A 17,479-nucleotide genomic window follows, 5' to 3' on the forward strand; every position below is an offset into this window, starting at 1 on the left:
GAAAAAGAGGACTTAACTCTATAGCGCCACCTGTTGGAAGTAGCGATCCTACAAGTCACAATCAACCCTTTAACGAGTCGTGCCAACAGCCCGAAACACCGTGTCTGCGAATTGAGATACTGATTTGGCTTTTATCCTAAGTCATATTGCACGACTCGTTAAAGGGTTGATTGTGACTTGTAGGATCGCTACTTCCAACAGGTGGCGCTATAGAGTTTAAGTCCTCTTTTTCTCAGAAGAGGCAATTTGAATATTTCATTTCCCAGAGGAGCACTGCACGGCGAATAAGCCTCCTTATCTTGACAAGCCAGCTGGTATGTCACTCTCCATAAGGAGAAACGTTACCCCTTAGACCCCTATAAAACATCAACACTCCAATATTGCCGAACTTCTGGCTTCTTTACTAACCCCATGTGAAGGACAATGGCCCAAAACGTCATCATTTTTGTGGGTCCATTAGCAAATAATGAAGTGGGACTTTGGTATAAAATTTGTTCGGGCATATATATTTGTCCTGGCCACCATGAGATCTACAAAATTGTTAGAGACAAAGACTTTGAAAAAGTCGATTTCAAATTAGATTCTTGATTACTCCACAAAATCAGGAATCTGTGTCTTATAATCTTCAGGGGTTGTGTTTCATAGGGGGTTACCAACGGTGGGCGCTGGCTCATTTGTTTCCTGATGTGTCTGCATGGAAGTTCATTATTGCTGGAGGAGGAGGGGAGAAAAAATAAAGTAAGGTGGCATCCTCTTCCTCACCATCAGTGTTGGAGCAAGGAAGACGTATGCTGTATGCTTCCTCAGCTGAATACAGTCTTCGGGAAGAGCAGGACATTTTAATCTAGAAATAAAAATCTAGAAAATAAAAATGAGAATATAAAAATTTGGTCAAATAAAAAAAAAAAATTAGTAAACGGATGACAGTATAAATAATTACTGAGTGTCCGCAACTAAAATTATGCTAAGCACAATAATTTTTCATTAAAATTCTGAAATTACAATTACTAAACGGACCTCAGTAAAAACAAATTACTGAGAGCCTCTTTTTTGATTCTATATATTAGTAGAAAAAAACTGTAGTATAAAAACAAGAATTTTCCACTAAAATTCTGAAACTACAATTACTAAATGGACATGAAAACTTACTGAGTGTCGGCAACTATCTGTCGCTAATTTTGACTATATTTCAGTAAAAAATACTGTAGTAGAAGCTGATTGTTATAGTATATTTTGACTGTCTCTGAGGCCCCTTTCACACATCAGTTTTTTTGCCTTCAGGCACAATTCAGCGAGTTTAAAAAAAAAAGTGGATCCGGCAAAAGTTGCTGCCGGATCCAGTTTTTTCTCATAGACTTGAATTAGCGACGGATGGCCTCATGTTTCATACGTTTTTTGCCGGATCCGTTGAAAATTCGTTTTCCGGCGGCCAGAGAAAACGGACATAGAAACGTTTTTCGTGTCTGTCGAAAAAACAGACCGAAGGATCTGGCGTTTACTATAATGGATCCGGCGCCATAGCATTCCGTCAAATGATGTAATCCGGTGACGGATTCCATTTTTTTAAACTAAGCATGCATTTTCCATGGGGGTCTCTAGCTCTCTCTCGCTTTTTTTTTTTTAATTAGTTGGTTTGAGCCTGACGGCAAAAACCTGATGTGTGAAAGTAGCCTAATCTAGCCCTTTCAACTAATCTAAACTATTTTTTATATTAAAGTTTCATTTTTTTTTTTTTTTTTTTTTTTACACTTTTTGATGGAAAAAACCCTCCAAAAAACCAACTGTATGCCAATCAGTAATGTGTGTCACTGAACAATGATCAGCGGCTGCAGAACGCATGCACGGAGGTGGTGCAAAGGGGTGATTAAAAAAATGACAGAAAAAAGGTCATGGCCAAAAGTGAGAACGAATGTTGATCAGTGATGTGCAAAGAGGCGGTGCAGAGAGGTCACTGAGAGGCCAGACTGCGTTCCTGCTCACTGATTGATGCGATCAGATGTCATTGTCCGATTGCACCAATAAGTGCTAGGACTGCTGACGCTGCTGTTTTTTAGCACCAGCCTATGATCGGTGCTGTTATACCACTGATCATAGCTGAACATGAATGTTTCAGGCAAATTCTGCTCAGAATTGAGCAGTCAATGACAGCTATTGTAGTTACTGGGGAATGTAAAACCCCCTGTGGCTATAAGTTCTGGACACAGTAGCCGCGTGATCGCCATGATGTAGCTGTATGTCATCAACCGAGAACCCCTTCCCAACCATGATGTGTATGTATGTCAAATAAAAAACGAATTGTCGGGAGCACAACCAGGTCTAGACACAATGTAAATCAGGTTGCTACACAATGCATGAAATTACAGATACTAAACAAGGAGAGAAAGACACTGCATAAATGCGTGCACACCTGCAATATATAGATAATAAAATCCAACTTTACTGTGTAGAAGCAAAGGACGCACAAAATATAAAACCAATTAAAACCTGATCCATGGGGATCAAACACAAACACACCATTCCCCCCATGTGATGTTAAACCAGAGAAAGGCAAAAAATGGATACTAGTACAATAACCGTATATATATCAGTACCGAAAAGTTAAATACAATGCAAGGTGTACATTTAAGCCTAAAACAAAATATATATAACTGGTATTAACCATCTATAAGTGTATACCCACCAGGAGTGACAACAAACAGGGCGTCCCCAGAGTTGCCACAAACCAACCGCACCAATCCCCGTGCTATTCAATAGTCACTGGATATACGGTAAGTCAAAAATGAAAGCCCAATATACAGCAGCACTGGGGGTGCTTGCAAGGGTGAGATAGAGAATGTTATCAAGCCAAAGGCTGAATATACCCGCTGTGAGAACACAGCCTGATGGCAACCTATTGCTAATGAGGCCAAGCTAAATGTAAAGTACGCTCACAAAGAGTGGAGATCCAGAGGATTAGATCAGCGTGGCCACCGGAAGAAAAAACCCCATGCTGGTAGGTGAGTGGGAGATGGAGGAGACGGTGTGGGAGAGTCCCACGCGTATCGCTGCAGCTAGGCAGCTTCGTCAGGGAGGATAGCTCTCCAGAGAACAATACCGCTCTATATAGCGGTGATAATTGCCCAATGCATAAGCGGTGTGTCATAATCCAGCAGTCCGGACGGATGTGCCCGTCAGGGCAGGAGGCGCAGGCGCAGAAACCGGGTAAGTGAAATGGGCAGTGCGCATGTGCACAGAAAAATGAAAGTGCCAGCAGGCGCGTTGTGCGGCCGCACAAGAAACAGGAGGAGGAGCAAAAGATGCAGGGCTATTGATGCAAGCACGCAAGGAAGGCGTGCACCAAGGGGAAAAGGGAAACATGGGCTATACAAGTATATAAGGGGAATATGAGGGAAATGAGGACTAAGGCAATTGGTTAAGCCATAAGGTGCAAGGTGAAACCAAAAATACGCCCATCAGTAACCTATAAGACAATAATTTAGGCACATATGTAAGCCCCAATATCACATATACCTGAATATAAATATAAATTCCCCCATAAACCTACACAATGCAATTGTGAACTACAGTGCCTACAAGTAGTATTCAACCCCCTGCAGATTTAGCAGGTTTAATAAGATGCAAATAAGTTAGAGCCTTCAAACTTCAAACAAGAGCAGGATTTATTAACAGATGCATAAATCTTACAAACCAAAAAGTTTTGTTGCTCAGTTAAATTTTTATAAATTTTAAACATAAAAGTGTGGGTCAATTATTCTTCAACCCCTAGGTTTAATATTTTGTGGAATAACCTTTGTTTGCAATTACAGCTAATAATCGTCTTTTATAAGACCTGATCAGGCCGGCACAGGTCTCTGGAGTGATCTTGGCCCACTCCTCCATGCAGATCTTCTCCAAGTTATCTAGGTTCTTTGGGTGTCTCATGTGGACTTTAATCTTGAGCTCCTTCCACAAGTTTTCAATTGGGTTAAGGTCAGGAGACTGACTAGGCCACTGCAACACCTTGATTTTTTGCCTCTTGAACCAGGCCTTGGTTTTCTTGGCTGTGTGCTTTGGGTCGTTGTCTTGTTGGAAGATGAAATGACGACCCATCTTAAGATCCTTGATGGAGGAGCGGAGGTTCTTGGCCAAAATCTCCAGGTAGGCCGTGCTATCCATCTTTCCATGGATGCGGATCAGATGGCCAGGCCCCTTGGCTGAGAAACAGCCCCACAGCATGATGCTGCCACCACCATGCTTGACTGTAGGGATGGTATTCTTGGGGTCGTATGCAGTGCCATCCAGTCTCCAAACGTCACGTGTGTGGTTGGCACCAAAGATCTCGATCTTGGTCTCATCAGACCATAGAACCTTGAACCAGTCAGTCTCAGAGTCCTCCAAGTGATCATGAGCAAACTGTAGACGAGCCTTGACATGACGCTTTGAAAGTAAAGGTACCTTACGGGCTCGTCTGGAACGGAGACCATTGCGGTGGAGTACGTTACTTATGGTATTGACTGAAACCAATGTCCCCACTGCCATGAGATCTTCCCGGAGCTCCTTCCTTGTTGTCCTTGGGTTAGCCTTGACTCTTCGAACGAGCCTGGCCTCGGCACGGGAGGAAACTTTCAAAGGCTGTCCAGGCCGTGGAAGGCTAACAGTAGTTCATAAGCCTTCCACTTCCGGATGATGCTCCCAACAGTGGAGACAGGTAGGCCCAACTCCTTGGAAAGGGTTTTGTACCCCTTGCCAGCCTTGTGACCCTCCACGATCTTGTCTCTGATGGCCTTGGAATGCTCCTTTGTCTTTCCCATGTTGACCATGTATGAGTGCTGTTCCCAAGTTTGGGGAGGGTCTTAAATAGTCAGAAAAGGCTGGAAAAAGAGATAATTAATCCAAACATGTGAAGCTCATTGTTCTTTGTGCCTGAACTACTTCTTAATACTTTAGGGGAACCAAACAGAATTCTGGTGGGTTGAGGGGTTGAATAATAAATGACCCTCTGAAAAAACTTTTCCCAATTTAAAAAAAAACAAACAAAGAAATAACATTCTTTTTTGCTGCAGTGCATTTCACACTTCCAGGCTGATCTACAGTCCAAATGTCGCAATGCCAAGTTAATTCCAAATGTGTAAACCTGCTAAATCTGCAGGGGGTTGAATACTACTTGTAGGCACTGTAAATAAAGAAATAAATAAATAAATACATACATACACTGAAAGAAAGAAAAAAAGAAAAAAAATTAGGAGAAAATAATTAAAAAAACACCATCGAAGTAATAAACCAATAATTAATGTATGTAAACAAAAAATCAAAAAATAACAATAAATAATAAATCAAATATGATACATGAAGAAAAATTCCACAGAATATGCACAGGTTCTAAGACGCATGAATAGTCCAATTGTTAAGGCATGTCACTGCCCTGATTAATGTCCCGATCCAAAGGGTACTCAATCAACGTCTTTAGGTTTAACCATATAAATAGGTCAGCACAGTCATCCAAAATGAAGGGGGACGCATAAATAGTCCAATTGTTGGAGCATGTCACTGCCCTAATTAGTGACCCGATCCAAAGAGTACTCGATAAATGTCTTTAGGTTTAACCATATAGATAGGACAACACAGTCATCCAAAATGAAGGAGGAGTCCGAGAGACCATCCGAAACCTCCTACAAATTGTCCAAAATTCAGCCAGAAAGATGACAGCAGAGGAAGCATAGAACTAATAAAGGGATGTTATCCTAAAAAGCCAGTATACAGAAGTTCTTCATTTAAACCGAAGGGCGAAATAGACTTCAGACGAAAGATCCACCGCACCTCATGTTGCAGCAACCATTTATGCAGATTTCCACCTCTTTCCTTGTAAAGAATCCTCTGCAGACCAAAAAAACGCGTATTAATTGACCTGCCTCCATGTACTTTAAGGTAATGGGCAGCAATAGGGGTTAAGACCTTACCCTTCTTCAAATCAGACTGGGCCAGATGGATCGTTGATAGATGTTTTTGTGCGCGTTTTTCAATTCCTGCGTAGTCTGGCCAATATAGACCTTATGACATGGACAGATAACAGCATAAATAACAAAGCTTGTCTTGCAGTTAATATAATGATGCAGTTTATGGTCTGAATTGTCTAGAGGATTATGAAAGATCTCTTGTGGACGGCATATAAGCACAAATTGTACAGTCACCACAAGGAAAGGAGCCCTTGAGACGTATGCCTCGGTTCAAGCTGATAACAGGCCGAGCAAAGTGACTTTTGGTGAGTATATCACGCAAATTGGGCGCTCTCTTTGCAGTCATCAAAGGTCTAGCACTAACACAGGTGGAAGTTTGGGAATCTGAAGTCAGAATATCCCAATTTTTTGTCAAAATATGTCTCACCTGGTTCCAATTGGTGCTGTATTCTGTAATGAATCTGACTGTAGAGTCCTGTACACGAGGACATGACGATAATAAAGAAACCTGGTTTGATACTTGGGCTCTCTGAAAGGCCTTGGAGATCACTCTCCGAGGATATCCCCGTTGTTGGAACCTTGTAGTGAGATCTCTCGACTGTTGTCTAAAGCTTTCATCCGTAGTGCAGTTACGGCGGACACGAAGAAACTGTCCTGTGGGAATTCCCATCCGAGTATGTTGAGGGTGAAAGCTTTGAAATTGAAGCAGACTGTTGGTTGCTGTAGGTTTCCGAAACAAATCCGTTATCAGTCTGTTACCGTCCGTCATGACACGAAGATCCAAGAACACTGCTGAGTCCGGGGAACAAGAATGAGTAAGGAAGATGTTTAATGGATTATCATTGAGTTCCCTAAGAAATTGTAAGCAAGCAGCTTCAGGGCCAGCCCATATAAAAAAGACATCGTCTAAAAAGCGATGCCAATGCTTGACATGGTCACGAAATCCCTGGGAGCAAAAGACAACCGTTTCCTCCCACCAACCAAGAAAAATATATTTGCGTAGGCCGGTGCACAACGTGCGCCCATGGCCACGCCAGATATTTGTTTGTAAATCGTCCTGTCAAATAAAAAATAATTATGGTGTAGGACGAAACTCAAAAGATCTAAAATAAAAAAGAGTCATGGAGGCGGTTTGACCCACCGAGACGATCCAGAAAAAAAGACAGTGCTTTAATACCCTGAGCATGGCTTATATTGGAGTAAAGCGACTCAACATCGCATGTTATAAGTAACTGCTGACCTGTAAGAGTAATATCACGACAGATACGGATAAAGTCAGACGTATCCTTAATAAAGGCTGGCAAAGACGATGCTATTGGCTGTATAAAAAAATCAATATAGGTGCAAACCCGTTCACAAATACTGCCTATGCTGGACACGATAGGCCTGCCAGGTGGTTTGCAGGTATCCTTGTGTACCTTTGGAAAAAGGTAAAAAGTGGGGATGACAGGGTTTTCTACCACCATAAATTTCTTCTCATTCAGAGAAATCGTACCCATTGCTGTAGCCTGATTGATTAATTTATGAAGCTTTTTAGAAAAAACTTCTGTGGGATCAGAAGGTAATTTGACGTAAAAATTGGAGTTATTGAGTTGCCTATGGGCCTCTTCGAGATAAAGGTGGGTGGGCCAAAGCACCACATTCCCACCTTTATCAGCTTCTCTAATGATAAACAGGTTGTTGTTCTTTAGAGAGCCCAAAGCCCTCCTCTCCTGTGGGGAAAGATTGTGAGTATTGCCAGTAGGCAAAGGCAGCTGAAGAATGTCCCTTTTAGTAGATTCAAAGAAAAATTTAACCGCTGGAACTAAAGAAAAGGATGGAGTGGTAGAAGATTTATTCTTAAAAGGAAAATGTTTCCTACCTGATGGTACAGTATTCTCTTCCAGCAAATCAAGGAGATCCTGCAGCACTTGTTGATCATCCACAGATGAGGCATGAACGGCTTCCGGACATTCATGAATAACCTGTAACACCAGTTTTCTACAAAATAAGTAGAGATCTTTAATAAGGTCAAATTTGTCTGTGGTCTGAGTAGGAGAAAAAGACAATCCTCTTTTCAATATCGAGTCCTCAGCTGGAGAAAGGACATACTCAGATAAATTAATCACTTGTAACGCAGACTGATGTACCTGTGTAGGGGCCAAGGTAGAGGAAGATCGCGGGGAAGCCATTAGCGTTTGCTCCTGTAGTTGCGTCGATACGGTGATATGGGACCCCTCCGGTTGGTTTGACGTCTCCTGAGATTTCTGACGTTTGTGTCCACGTCTTGTCTTGCGTCGAGATCGCTGCCGCCCGAAGATAAAAAATCACTGGAACTGGTAGCGTCTGGTTAAGTCTCTAAAGGAGTAGATACGTGACGATTTGCTGAGAAAGGAGTTGGACGTGAGTTGCCCGAGTGTCTCCATCGGAAAGCCCTTTGGTTGTCAAAATCAGAGCGATCCCTTTGAAATTTATGTTTACGATCTATAACCTCTTTTTCGAATTTATCAAGTGTCTCCTTTAATTTGGATTTAAAGGGTAACACCAATGATGTCTCATCAAATGCAGACAATTTCCCCTCCAACTCCTTGATATTTTGCTTGGTAGAACTAAGAAGTAGCCTATCATGTTCCAATAACATGTTTATGATGATATTTGAGCAGTGCAATAATCTCTTTTCCCACGTATGTTGGAATGAGGAAGATGGTTCCCATGCGGGAAAAATTTGAACCCGCAGCCCCCGTGGTGCAATGCCCACCCTTAAATATTCCTCCAACGTTCTAATATTCCACTAAAGTCTCACGGCGGATTTATTAGCCGCGGTGATGTCTAATGAGAGCTTGGTGAAATTTGAGTCATCAACCGTAGGAATGTTGTTAGAAAACAAATTGGATGATTGGGTCTGCCAAGCAGCCTCCCTGGCCTCCCAGTCCATACCCGCAAGAATATAGGACACACCAAAACTGTATGAAAAACACAAAAAAAAACTAATCCAAAGGGCCTATAAGACAAAACACACTAGAAATAACTATTGTAAGGTATAAAGTGACCCTCACTATAAATTGTCAACCAAGCCAATAATAGGCCGTGTGCTACCTGAACGACAAGAAACACACCCCCAAAAAAGTGGGGTGTTACAAAAGCATACAAATCAAAAACTAATTGTCGGGAGCACAACCAGGTCCAGACACAATGTAAATCAGGGTGCTACACAATGCATGAAATTACAGATACTAAATAAGGAGAGAAAGACACTGCATAAATGCATGCACACCTGCAATATATAGATAATAAAATCCAACTTTATTGTGTAGAAGCAAAGGACGTACAAAATATAAAACCAACTAAAACCTGATCCATGTGTAGGTTTATGGGGGAATTTATATTTATATTCAGGTATATGTGATATTGGGGCTTACATATGTGCCTAAATTATTGTCTTATAGGTTACTGATGGGCGTATTTTTGGTTTCACCTTGCACCTTATGGCTTAACCATTTGCCTTAGTCCTCATTTCCCTCATATTCCCCTTATATACTTGTATAGCCCATGTTTCCCTTTTCCCCTTGGTGCACGCCTTCCTTGCGTGCTTGCATCAATAGCCCTGCATCTTTTGCTCCTCCTCCTGTTTCTTGTGCGGCCGCACAACGCGCCTGCTGGCACTTTCATTTTTCTGTGCACATGCGCACTGCCCATTTCACTTACCCGGTTTCTGCGCCTGCGCCTCCTGCCCTGACGGGCACTTCCGTCCGGACTGCTGGATTATGACACACCGCTTATGCATTGGGCAATTATCACCGCTATATAGAGCGGTATTGTTCTCTGGAGAGCTATCCTCCCTGACGAAGCTGCCTAGCTGCAGCGATACGCGTGGGACTCTCCCACACCGTCTCCTCCATCTCCCACTCACCTACCAGCATGGGGTTTTTTCTTCCGGTGGCCACGCTGATCTAATCCTCTGGATCTCCACTCTTTGTGAGCGTACTTTACATTTAGCTTGGCCTCATTAGCAATAGGTTGCCATCAGGCTGTGTTCTCACAGCGGGTATATTCAGCCTTTGGCTTGATAACATTCTCTATCTCACCCTTGCAAGCACCCCCAGTGCTGCTGTATATTGGGCTTTCATTTTTGGCTTATATCCAGTGACTATTGAATAGCACGGGGATTGGTGCGGTTGGTTTGTGGCAACTCTGGGGACGCCCTGTTTGTTGTCACTCCTGGTGGGTATACACTTATAGATGGTTAATACCAGTTATATATATTTTGTTTTAGGCTTAAATGTACACCTTGCATTGTATTTAACTTTTCGGTACTGATATATATACGGTTATTGTACTAGTATCCATTTTTTGCCTTTCTCTGGTTTAACATCACATGGGGGGAATGGTGTGTTTGTGTTTGATCCCCATGGATCAGGTTTTAGTTGGTTTTATATTTTGTACGTCCTTTGCTTCTACACAATAAAGTTGGATTTTATTATCTATATATTGCAGGTGTGCACGCATGTATGCAGTGTCTTTCTCTACGCATGTCAAATGTCATGAAGGGTTAAATAATAGGTCATTTTCTGTTGACACGTACCCAATGAGACCTGCATGGCAAACCTGGGTGGCTGGCTGGTCTTTATTAGGCTGCACTCCTTTGCTCTAAAAGAAAACAATGCACTTTTTTTTTTAAAGGAAAAGCTAATGTTTTTAGACAAAATGTATTTCTTAAAAATAGTGTATGTATGCAAATTTTAAACAGTTTACCACTTTATGGAAAATGTTTCATTAAAAGGCCTGACTACCACAACAAAAAAATATGCAACCCCACTCATTAAGGCTGGCCGAAATGTCCAAGCTCCGCACATCTGCAGTGGGCCAATAGGCACACAATTCTAAAATAGTAATGTGTGGCAGGCAATGTTTTCGTTGAATGTCGTCTTTTGCCTCATGTCATCTTAACTGTGAGGTAGGTTCACACAAGCGTTCAAAAAAAAAAAAAAAAAATAGTTCAGAGTTTTATCCAGAAAACTCAGATGATATTTTTTTCTCGGTGGACAATCTGTATACAATCCATTTTTTTACAGCAGCTATTAACCCCTTTCTGACATATGATGTACTATCCCGTCGAGGTGGCCTGGGCCCGTATGAGCACTGACGAGATAGTCATATGCGATCAGCCACGCTCACGGGGGGAGCGCGGCCGATCGCGGCTGGGTGTCAGCTGATTATCACAGCTAACATCCGGCACTATGTGCCAGGAGCGGTCACGGACAGCTCCCACCACAATAACCCCCGGAACACTGCAATCAAACATGATCACAGCGTTCCAATGGCATAGGGAAGCATCCGCAGGGAGGGGGCTCCCTGCGTGCTTCCCTGAGACCCTCAGAACAACGCGATGTGATCGCATTGTTCCGAGGGTCTCCTCCGTTCTCCTCCCTGCAGGCCACGGATCCAAGATGGCCGCGGGGGTCCTTCCGGATCCTGCAGGGAGGTGGCTTGCGAGCGCCTGCTGAGAGCAGGTGCCTGCTGAGAGCAGGTGCCGGCAAGCCTCCAGCAGTGCCTGTCAGATCGCTGATCTGATACAGTGCTGTGCAAAGTGTCAGATCAGCGATCTGACACTATATAGGGATGTCCCATATTACACTGTGTAAAAATTTTAAAAAAAATTCCTAAATAAAAAAAAATATATAAATATTGTTCCAACAAAATACCGTACATTTCTTTATGTAAATTAAAAAAACAAAAAAACAATAAAAGTACACATATTTAGTATTGCCGCGTCCGTAACGGCCCGACCTATAACACTGGCCCACTATTTAACTCCTTCAGTGAACACCGTTAAAAAAATAAAGCATTGGTGTTTGCCTTGTTTTTTATTTATCATACCACCGAACAAAAAGTGGAATAACACGTGAGCAAAAAGACGGATATAAACATATAAACATGGTACCGCTGAAAACGTCATCTTATCCCGCAAAAAATGAGCTGCCTTAGGCTAGGTTCACATTGCGTTAGGGCAATCCGTTAAGCGCATAGCGCTAGCGAATTGCGCTAACGCAATGCTTCTCTAGGGTCCGCGTTCGGCGTCCCCGCTAGCGCAGATCCCCGATCTGCACTAGCGAGGAACGGACCTCGGGCGCGCCGCGGACGCTGCAAGCAGCGTCCGAGGTCCGTCACTCAAATGACGCGACATCGCTAGCGCCCGCCCAATGTGGGCGTGCGCTAGCGATGCGCTCACCATTACAGGCTATGACGGCGTTAACAGACTATGTTAACACCGCGTTATGCCGCGGTGTAACGTAGTCCGTTAAACGCGGTCACATAACGCAATGTGACCCTAGCCTTACAGTGTCAACAGCAAAAAAAAAACCAAAAACCTGTTAACGTACTAACCCGAAGAATAAAACTGCTTTATCAATTTTACCAAACCCCCCCCAAAAAAAAGAAATTCACGAATTGCTGGTTTTTGTTCATTCTGCCTAACAAAAATCGGAATAAGAAGCGATCAAAAAAGTCATGTGCCCGAAAATGATACCAATAAGAACGTCAACTCGTCCCGCAGAAAACAACACCTCACATGACTCTGTGGACTAAAATATGGAAAAATTATAGCTCTCAAAATGTGGGGATGCAAAAACTATTTTTTGCAATAAAAAGCGTCTTTTAGTATGTGACAGTGTTGGGGTTAGGGGTGGAGTTAGAATTAGGGGGTTTCCACTGTTTCGGTACATCAATGGCTCTGCAAACGCAACGTGACGCCCGCAGACCATTCAATCAATCAATCAAGTCTGCATTCCAAAACGCCACTTCCCTTCCGAGCTCCGACGTGCGCCCAAACAGTGGTTCATCCCCACATGTGGGGTATCAGCGTACTCAGGACAAATTGGACAACAACTTTTTTGGTCCCATTTCTACTCTTGCCCTTTTTAAAAAAATTAAAATTTGGGGGCTAAAATATCATTTTTGTGGGAAAAAAATGATTTTTTTATTTTCCCGGCTCTGCGTTATAATAAACTTTAGTGAAACACTTGGGGGTTCAATGTTCTCACAACACATCTAAATAAGTTCCTTGGGGGATCTAGTTTCCAATATGGGGTCACTTGTGGGGGGTTTCTACTGTTTAGGTACATCAGGGGCTCTGCAAATGCAACGTGACGCCTGCAGAGCATTCCATCAAAGTCTGCATTCCAAAATGGCGCTCCTTCCCTTCCAAGCTCAGCCATGTGCCCAAACGGTGGTTCCCCCCCACATATGGGGTATCAGCGTACTTAGGACAAATGTGATTTAAGGGCATGAAAATTCAACATTGGAAAACTGCGAAATTTTCACCAAATTTCTGTTTTTTTCACAAATAAACGCAAGTAATATCAAATACATTTTACCACTATCATGAAGTACAATATGTCACGAGAAAACAATCTCAGAATCACCGGGATCCATTGAAGCGTTCCAGATTTATGACCTCATAAAGCGACAGTGGTCAGAATTGTAAAAATTGTCCCAGTCATTAACGTGCAAAGCACCTTTGGGGGTAAGGGGGTTAATCATTTACAGGACAGTTTCAGGTTTCCTATGTTATATAAATGTAATGTATCCGTAAAAATCAGATGCTATATTGTGGCTCCGTACAGCATCATATTTATTTCTGTGCACCCATAGACTTGAATGGATGAGTCTCATCTGATTTATGGAAGAAATTATAACATGCAATATTTTCACATGCAGATTTGGTCAGGAAAAAAAGTTTTTTCTTCACTCCTGGTTTAATCTTACAAATACTGATGTAAAAAAATTTACCAAAATTTTGAACGCATGCACGTGACCTAAATGAATAACACAGCAACACCTGCCAATTTCAGCAGGACTGGCCAACTATTTAAAGTGCATGGATGTGCCTTTGCTAGATTGCTTTGCTGCTAGCATCAATGTAAATAGACATGATAAATTATATAGTGACATCCTTTAAAATGAGAAGAAGAGCAAGTTTTCATAGACCGCTGCTGTACATTACCTTGGTGCTGAAGGTAAATGGCGGGCTTGGATGAGCACACTACCTTCCCACCAGCTCCTCTAGTATCAGATGCATAGTAGTTCAGTACCCATTCAAACAAGAGGGGATGCGTTCCTGTTGGGCTGCTAGGTCTGTGAAAGTCAAGTATTCGACATCTGTGAAAACAAATACATTGGGGAGTACATGCTGCTTTTGTTAATTTGGGTATTTCATAGCGTTTGGAGCCTCCTTTCATGAAAGTCGAACTTCCCTTAATAACGTTAATATTAAAGTATTATAAAACAGCAGAACAGATGTTCAAAAAAAGTTTGTATTTTTTAACAACTTCCACTAGATCCAAATAAAGTGCTCCATATGTGATAAAAAAATGCACATTCATATATAATTTCACTTACTTTAGCCTCAAAGATGTTAAAAGGCAATATATTTCAGATGCCCCAATCCAAGCTCTGGTGCCTTGGAGTTTACCATTGAAATGAGAGGCGCCTTGAGGATCAAAACCTTCTTTCCAAGCTTCTTCAATCAATGCCTGAATCTTAGGGATACAGGGAATGTACCTATGATCTAGAACAATAAATGTAAATGCCACAGCATAAGCTTATCATCGGACTTTCCTTATGAGCTATTTTAACACAGCAGACATTGTAGGTACTCTATGTAACACTTTGTCGATCTGGCCAAAAAGATGAAATAAGTTGGAATTACCCAATAGTGTATATGTAAAGACTTTATACACCATTATTCAACCAATGAGAAGCAGCTGGCCTTGCATTGTGCATTAGCTGTCCATTTAACAAATATTGGTTGGGGGAATGGAGGGAAAACAAGCAGTCTAAATGGAGATAAGCTGATGCCAGAGGTGCCCGATAGCAGTTTACCCCCTCTACCCTTAGAGTATACATGCACAATATGATCAACTCCGTAAGATCTTGTATAGGGATCAGGCGCAGCTATTAAAGGGCCTCTCCACTACTATGACATTGAAGACCTATTTATAGGATAGTTCATCATTGCCAGTTTGGGGGGGGGGGGGGGGGGTGTCCAACAATGGACACCTGCAGGATCAGGTGCTATCAGCTTCCAAACACAGTTAATTAGTGGCCACTCACAGACGCTGCAGATCAACTCCTATCCATATGAATGCAGTAGCTGGTAATAGCTGACTGGTGGGGGGTGCCAGATGTTGGAACCCAACTTTTTTTAAGCTGATGATCTTTTCAATACATAGGTAATCAATATCCTAGTAGAGGAAAAAACTTTTTTTGTATAGCCACCTTTACTCATAGGCACAGCAATACACAAACCAGCATAGCAAAAGAGATGAGGCTACCTAGAAAAACAACCAAAAAAACATTCCTTTACTGCACCTATGTATGCACTTTACAGCCCTGGTTTTACGATATAAATTCAGTGTATTATATTATTGTAGTGGACTAGTAAAATACCTTGTAAAGAGTCCTTGTATGTATCACTCAACAAAACGGAAGAAAGAAGCATCTGAAAGTTTCGAAAGCCGCAGCCCCATCCCTTGTCTCCGCCAGAACTGCTGAAGTGGTCCAATGGAGAACAAAGCCAGACGCGATTCACTTCAGGGCTAGCAATGCTGTAATATCGGCATAAAGCTTCCAAAACTCCTTATGAAAGAAGATCAGAGACAAATCACCAACCTTCAAGTATACAAATGTATGTACAGTAATCCACAGCGGAGCTGAAAGGACATGTTCTACAAGTTAATGGTAAAACAAAATGATGAACCCTGGCAATCAGACGTGATATAAGATCAGATCAACAGAGAAGCTGCGGCTAGTCAGACATATTTTCTATGGTGGCCACTGTATAATGTCCACATATTCTAAAAGGGATTGTCCTAGTGAGACAACCTCATTAGTCCTGTTACAATACAGGTCTCACTTTACTTCCCACCCGAGTACCTGCCATAATAATCGATCATTACAGCTGACAGCCAAAACATCTTTGTGTGCTCCTGTTAGGTATTCAAATGAAATGTGTGGCTTCTGACAGATATATATATATATTTTTTATTTCACATTATATATATATATATATATATATATATATATATATATATATATATATATATATATATATATATATATATATATATATATATATATATATATATATATATATATATACACTCACCGGCCACTTTATTAGGTACACCTGTCCAACTTCTTGTTAACACTTAATTTCTAATCAGCCAATCACATGGCGGCAACTCAGTGCATTTAGGCATGTAGACATGGTCAAGACAATCTCCTGCAGTTCAAACCGAGCATCAGTATGGGGAAGAAAGGGGATTTGAGTGCCTTTGAACGTGGCATGGTTGTTGGTGCCAGAAGGGCTGGTCTGAGTATTTCAGAAACTGCTGATCTACTGGGATTTTCACGCACAACCATCTCTAGGGTTTACAGAGAATGGTCCGAAAAAGAAAAAAAATCCAGTGAGCGGCAGTTCTGTGGGCGGAAATGCCTTGTTGATGCCAGAGGTCAGAGGAGAATGGGCAGACTGGTTCGAGCTGATAGAAAGGCAACAGTGACTCAAATCGCCACCCGTTACAACCAAGGTAGGCCTAAGAGCATCTCTGAACGCACAGTGCGTCGAACTTTGAGGCAGATGGGCTACAGCAGCAGAAGACCACACCGGGTACCACTCCTTTCAGCTAAGAACAGGAAACTGAGGCTACAATTTGTACAAGCTCATCGAAATTGGACAGTAGAAGATTGAAAAAACGTTGCTTGGTCTGATGAGTCTCGATTTCTGCTGCGACATTCGGATGGTAGGGTCAGAATTTGGCGTAAACAACATGAAAGCATGGATCCATCCTGCCTTGTATGGAGCATCTTTGGGATGTGCAGCCGACAAATCTGCGGCAACTGTGTGATGCCATCATGTCAATATGGACCAAAATCTCTGAGGAATGCTTCCAGCACCTTGTTGAATCTATGCCACGAAGAATTGAGGCAGTTCTGAAGGCAAAAGGGGGTCCAACCCGTTACTAGCATGGTGTACCTAATAAAGTGGCCGGTGAGTATATATATATATATATATATATATATATATATATATATATATCACCAAATAATTACATGAACATTATACATGCGATCATGCTGTACCGCAGGAGCCACCACCTGCTCAATGTGAAATTTTTTGTATTAGAATCATTATATTCAGTATGTAAAATAGGGGACAGGTCAGTGAGGGATCAGTGACCTGTCATAAGCCATACAGATGAAGATCTAATCAGAGCACCACATAAAGAAACCCCTCACCTCCCCACAGGCCACTCCGGAGCACGAGAATCTCCTTAAGGGCTGTCCCACACGTCCAGATAATTCCGGTACCGGAATAAATCGGTACCGGAGTTATCCGTGTCCGTGTGCCTGGGAACTCACGGAGGCCATACGGGCGGCACACGTGTGCCGCCCGTATGGCGAGTGGGTACCACACGGAGCGTGTGGTACCCACTCTGCATGGTGCTGAAGCTGCGATTCATATCTTCCCTGCAGCAGCGTTTGCTGTAGAGAAAATATGAAGAATA

At 42.2% G+C, this 17,479-nt stretch overlaps 1 protein-coding gene across 1 annotated transcript in view; it reads right to left on the bottom strand.

The window, feature by feature from the left end:
* The window catches only part of ZUP1 (zinc finger containing ubiquitin peptidase 1), an 86,904-nt gene that overhangs the window by 24,952 nt on the left and 44,473 nt on the right, over nucleotides 1–17,479 (bottom strand). Inside the window, exons 6-8 of the mRNA XM_077289518.1 lie at nucleotides 15,360–15,548; nucleotides 14,310–14,478; nucleotides 13,915–14,069 (exon numbers count right to left, since the gene is read on the bottom strand). Of these exons, the coding sequence (XP_077145633.1) occupies nucleotides 13,915–14,069; nucleotides 14,310–14,478; nucleotides 15,360–15,548 (513 nt within the window). The remainder of the gene's footprint in view (nucleotides 1–13,914; nucleotides 14,070–14,309; nucleotides 14,479–15,359; nucleotides 15,549–17,479) is intronic.

The sequence above is a fragment of the Ranitomeya variabilis genome, chromosome 2 (genome assembly GCF_051348905.1).
Source record: "Ranitomeya variabilis isolate aRanVar5 chromosome 2, aRanVar5.hap1, whole genome shotgun sequence".
Lineage (NCBI taxonomy): Eukaryota > Metazoa > Chordata > Amphibia > Anura > Dendrobatidae > Ranitomeya > Ranitomeya variabilis.